Raw genomic sequence first — 5508 nt, 5'->3', positions numbered from 1 at the left:
TCGGGGGGGTGGGTGGGTGGGGGGCCGGTGCCGGGGAGCGGCTGAGTGGGGAGGTCGGAGGCTGGGGGCCTGAAACACGTTCCGAAGGCAGTGGAGAGGGGTCCCCGCAGACAGGATCAGGGAGCTGTCCGGAGAGGTGCTTTCTCCCCCGCGCTGCCCCCATCGGCAGAGGCCCCAGAACTCTCCCTTTCCACCTGCGCCTGCTCTCCTTGGCCTCGTGGTCCTCTCCCCTTCGTCATCCCCTTGCTCCTCCCCCCCCTCAGCCAGCACCTCCGCGCTGTCTCCTCACTCACCCGTAGCCCCACATCCATGAGCAGTCCTGAAAGCTAGAGGGAAATGGGCGCAGCCCGGCCTCCTCTCCTAAGTGAGGGTGTGAGAGGGAGGAGGCTCCCCGGGCGCCGGGCACACCGCTGCCCCCGCGTCCCTCCTGCTGGGCGGCAGCGCGTTAGCTCTCTTCCCCGGCTTGCCTCCCAGAGACCCTGCCCAGGCCCGCATCCCAGCAGAAGCGCCAGCCCGGCCTGAGCTCTGACAGCAGGAAGCGGCTGGGCGCCCACGGCCCCGGGGCCTGCGTCACCTGCCTGGCCCGGCCCGGCCCGGCCCAGGCCTCCGGCGGGTGGACGTGGAGGCCCGAGAGGGCAGCCGGGGGCCCTTCCCGGGTCACCGTCCTGCGGCCTGTGCTCGCCTTGGTGCGGCCCCTCTGTTGAGTCTGGCAGGCGGAAGGCAGGGAGGGAGGGCGCGTGTCTGCCTCTAATGAAGTTTGACATTTAGTGGTGAGCGCCGGGCGGGGTGTGGGAGACGGGAGCTTGATTAGCGCGCTCTAATTGACAGTAATTAGGCAGCTCCCTGATTGTTTCTAATTCTGCTATTAATTGTGAGGAGCGGGGAGTGTGATTGAGGATAAATTTGGTGCGGAGCTGCTGGGTCTCCAGCCCCCGGCCGCCTTCCGCCCTCCAGGCTGCAGAAGCCGGTTCCCTGCGCACCTTCACTCTGCCCTGCCTGCGGTTCCTACTCGCTCCTCCACCCTCCCTTCCTCCAGGGCCGGGGGGCGCCTTGGGGTCTGTGGGCAGACCCCTCCCGGGGTGCGGACAGGGCGGGAGTGCCCCCCCTTCCCCCTGCCCCGGCTGTAGTTCAGGGTGGAGCCCCCAGCACCCCGGGCAGGGCCTGTGCTGGCCCCTGCCCTCTCCCCACACTTCTCCACCTCTCCCTCACCAGCCAGTGGCCCAGCCGAGGTGCTCAGTTCCAGCCCCAAGCTGGAGCCTCCCCCATCTCCCCACTCCAACCGGAAGAAGCACCGGAGGAAAAAGAGCACCGGGACCCCCCGACCAGACGGCCCCAGCGGTGCTGCTGAAGGTTAGGGGGACCCGCGAGGGAAATGGGGCACAGGAGGCGGGCAGCGGGACTTGGGGGTAGTGCCTGAAGGGTCCCCCTTTCTGTATTAGGTTAAAAGCACTCTCTAATGGTAATTCCCAGTAAAAGCAGCTCCACCGCTTCTGGTCACCTCAACCTGGTATCTTAGAAGAGCTCTTTCTTCTGCCTAACTTAAAGCCTTCCTGTGGAAACGTGAGCCTTGCTTCTTTTATTCTTACAGAAGGTAAAAGACAGCAGGCCGCTGCTCCCCCCGCAGCTCTTCCAAGGTGGTGCGGGCAGGACCCATGTTTTCCGTGTCTCTTGTGTCACCCATTGAGTTTAAGCAGTGCTGGGCGCAAAACAGGCGCCTCATACGCGTGCGTGTTCGGCTGAGCCTCTCCGTAGTCGTCTTTAGGCTGAGGGATTCCAGCTCCTCAGCTGCTCTTCCATAGGTCCTTTCTCGTAATCCCTTATTAATCATAGCGTTGCTTCTCTGATCTTCCCCAGAGTATCTTCAGAATGTGCCTCTTCTCAGTGGTTGGAGTGTCCTTGCTCCTAAATAAGGTTAACCTACATTGATGCACAGTTGCTGGTCTATACTCTGATGGTCAGGGTTAGGGGCGTGGCTCGGTGGGGGAGATCATCTCTAAGGGAAGGAGCCACCTCTCCCAGCCAACCGGTGACACAGGGGTGCTCAGCGCTCACGGCACGGGGTGCACCTGTACCAGGGAACTGAACCCCACAGACTGTCACCGTTATGTAGTTCAGAGATGGTTGCAAGCGAGGTGAGGTGGAATGGTGGAGCCTGGGGAAAGAAGGGTACCAGTTTCTCTACGAAGACAGTTCCGTTAAGGGCGCCTTAGAGCAGAAGCCCACCAGGAGGACTTCCCTTGGTGGGCGGTGGGGGTGAGCGGGGAGGGCATGGCCAGTGTCACTGGGGCGGGAGGCCGCCCTGGCAGGACGTGTGGTCTCACTTGGGCCTCCTCACAGGCACCTGTCTCTCCAGCCGCACGACACACTCGCACTGCTTGTTAGGAACCGTTCACCCACGGGGCGGTGACCGGCGGGAAGGAGATCCACGTGACTGTCTCCTGGGGGCCCTGGGGGAGCAGAGCTGGGAACAGCGTCACCGCACTGCTTGGGAAGTGTCTGTCACTGCAGATGTCCTCAGGTTCCTATCTGCTCACGCATCCGAGTTAGTCTGTGGAGGAAATCTCTCCTCCTCTCCCCATCCCCTTGCCCTCCCTGCCTGCCTGTGCCAGGGTAGCGGGGGAGGGGCCCGGCTCCCAGGAGCACCACGCTGACGCCGTCAGGAATATTGGGTTTAATGAGCTGCAAAATGAGACGGCTGCAGCTGACCCCCCCCCCCCACCAGCACTGTCTCCTAACGCCCCATCACATCCTCCAGATACTCAGCTCTGCTTTCCCCAGGAAGCAACCCTCTGCTTTCCAGACCCATTCCCAGCAGCGCCAGGGATGCCAGAACCTCGCTTCCCCACCTTTTTCTCCCAGGCTCCGCAGGTGGCTGGGATGGAGGTCTGGGGGCTCCACACGGCGCTCTGCCCCCGACTCCCCGCAAGGTGCCCTGGAGAGAGAGCGGTCCTCGAGGCTGGGGTGGCGTGTCCCTGCACGTGCGTGCCGGCAGGGGCCCTCTGCCCTCATGCCGGCGCGTGTCCCTGTGCCCACAGAGGCCGAGGAGTCGTTCGAGTTTGTGGTGGTGTCCCTCACCGGGCAGACGTGGCACTTCGAGGCCTCGACGGCGGAGGAGCGGGAACTGTGGGTGCAGAGCGTGCAGGCCCAGATCCTCGCCAGCCTGCAGGGCTGCCGCAGCGCCAAGGACAAGGTTGGCCCAGAGGCCCGGGGTCGGGGGAGGGGTCCCAGGTCGGCCTCACGACTGACCAGCCACCCCTGCCTCTCCCCCCGAGGCAGACTCGACTGGGGAACCAGAATGCAGCTCTGGCTGTGCAGGCCGTGCGCACTGTTCGTGGCAACAGCTTCTGTATTGACTGCGACGCCCCCAGTGAGTGCCGGGCCTGCGGGCCGGACTTGTGGGTGTGGCTTAGGGAAAGCGCGGCCAAGCGCCGCAAGAGGCCCCTCGCAGGCCGAGGACAGCGGCGGGGGTGGGGAGGACTTTCCTGGTGCTCTCGCTCTGGTTGCCCGTGGGCTTCATCTTGCTTCCTCTCCGCACCTAGATCCAGACTGGGCCAGCCTGAACCTGGGCGCCCTGATGTGCATCGAGTGCTCGGGCACCCACCGGCATCTGGGGGCTCACCTGTCCCGGGTCCGCTCCCTCGACCTCGATGACTGGCCACCTGAGCTGCTGGCCGTCATGACCGCGATGGGCAATGCCCTGGCCAACAGTGTCTGGGAGGGGGCCCTGGATGGCTACGCGAAGCCAGGGCCCGACGCCTGCAGGTGAGGACGTGGGCGCTCCTGCCAGGTGGGGAGGACTGGGGGTGGGGCCGGGCAGCTGTGACAGGGCTGGAAGGGTTAATTAAAAGCCGCCGTTGCTCCGCTTGGCAGTGGGCCCCTGGGGATGCCCCTCCCCCTCCTGTCACTCAGCGCCTCACAACAACGGGGCCCTTTCTCAGCGTTATCAGCAGGTCAGGGGGCCAGCGGGAGGCGCATGCGCAGGGCCCTATCGCTCTGTGGCGAGAAGGCCGCGGCCTGAGCTCTGAGATGGGGCGAATGGGTGGTAGATAGGGTCGTGCGTGGGCCCCCAGTGCGGGCCCCCGCCTCCTTTGTTCCTGCAGGGCCAGATAAGCTGCCACCCGAGCCCTGCCTGGAATCCTCCTGCCCTCTCGGCCCCCAGGGGCCGCCCCCGGAGCTCTCGTCCACACCCTCTGCGCTGCCCGCTGCGCGCTGCCGCCCCCGGGTCCCTCAGGCTCGCCCCCCTGACCCCCGGCCCGGCCCCTCGTGTGCTGCAGAGAGGAGAAGGGGCGTTGGATCCGGGCCAAGTACGAGCAGAAGCTCTTCCTGGCCCCGCTGCCCAGCTCGGATGTGCCGCTGGGGCAGCAGCTGCTCCGAGCGGTGGTGGAAGACGACCTGCGGCTGCTGGTGACGCTCCTGGCCCACGGGTCCAAGGAAGAGGTCAACGAGACCTACGGGGACGGGGACGGGCGGACGGCCCTGCATCTCTCCAGCGCCATGGCCAACGTCGTCTTCACGCAGCTGCTCATCTGGGTGAGTCGGGGCTCCCGCCCCGCAGGCGCCCCCTGACCTCCCTGACGTCCCTCTCACCCCAGCCCTCTGAGAGCCGCCTCTCCGTTTTCTCCCCGGGAACCCACACCTTTCCCGCCGTGTCCCGCCAACCGCGCTTTCTTCTGCAGTACGGGGTGGACGTGAGGAGCCGGGACGCCCGGGGCCTGACCCCGCTGGCCTATGCTCGCCGGGCCGGCAGCCAGGAGTGCGCCGACATCCTGATCCAGCATGGCTGCCCCGGGGAGGGCTGCAGCTTAGCCCCGACCCCCAGCAGAGAGCCTGCCAACGGCAGCAGCGCCTCCGCTGAGCTGCACCGAAGCCCTAGTCTCCTGTAAGGCCCAGGAAGAGGGAAGAGGGGCCACAAGGACTCCAGGGCATGGGGACCCACCTCCCTAGGGGCGCTGGGAGAGACAAAGACACAGAGACTGAGAAGCGGGGACATGCAGAGAGGAAGGAGAGGGAGATGGGAAGAGCCGAACGGGAGGCACAGGACGGTCCGAGGAGATGCCGGGCTTGGAGCTGCAGCGGACGGGTCGCGGGGGGTCTGGCCCCTGCCCTCCGGCGCCACTGAGAAGGGACAGGACCCTCTGGCGGTGCTGTGAGGAGAGGGGGGCAGGCCCTCGCCCTCCTCCAGGCTCCTGCCTGCTCGTGCCGGCCCCCTGGGAGCCTCGTCCTAAAACAGAGCCTGGGTGGGGCAGACGCTGGGGGGTGACCTGCGAGTCCCATGTAAATGTGTACATTGGAATATTTATGTTTGTGTACATATTTGGTGTGTGTGAGATGCGCCAATAAACCAGCCTGTGCGTGTGGCCTTCGTCTCTGCCCCCCCTCATCTCTCTCTTCTCCTTTGTCCCTGTCTTCTCATCTTTGCTGTACTTTACTTTAGGGTATCCCACCCACCCCCCGACCCCCGTCCAGGAGGCAGGCTGGAGGCTAGGTGACCCCCCCCCCCCCCCCCCC

General features: G+C 65.5%; 1 protein-coding gene across 5 annotated transcripts in view; it reads left to right on the top strand.

Annotated features, from left to right (window-relative positions):
* AGAP3 (ArfGAP with GTPase domain, ankyrin repeat and PH domain 3) overlaps positions 1-5359 on the top strand; it is a 58033-nt gene extending 52674 nt beyond the window's left edge. For 2 of the 5 annotated variants that reach the window (XM_007469821.1, XM_007469820.1), the window contains 6 exons: positions 1217-1350; positions 3036-3190; positions 3277-3367; positions 3540-3762; positions 4275-4530; positions 4677-4883. In XM_007469821.1, the coding sequence (XP_007469883.1) occupies positions 1217-1350; positions 3036-3190; positions 3277-3367; positions 3540-3762; positions 4275-4530; positions 4677-4883 (1066 nt within the window). Of the gene's footprint in view, positions 1-1158; positions 1351-3035; positions 3191-3276; positions 3368-3539; positions 3763-4274; positions 4531-4676 lie in introns of all 5 variants that reach the window. The other 3 variants (XM_007469823.1, XM_007469824.1, XM_007469822.1) reach the window with 3 other exon arrangements.
* The last annotated feature ends 149 nt before the right edge of the window (positions 5360-5508 follow it).

The sequence above is a fragment of the Lipotes vexillifer genome, unplaced genomic scaffold (genome assembly GCF_000442215.2).
Source record: "Lipotes vexillifer unplaced genomic scaffold, Lipotes_vexillifer_v1.1 scaffold472, whole genome shotgun sequence".
In the NCBI taxonomy this organism is placed as follows: domain Eukaryota; kingdom Metazoa; phylum Chordata; class Mammalia; order Artiodactyla; family Lipotidae; genus Lipotes; species Lipotes vexillifer.
The sequence above is the reverse complement of the archived record's forward strand: the minus strand, read 5'-3'. Positions and strand labels throughout refer to the sequence as shown.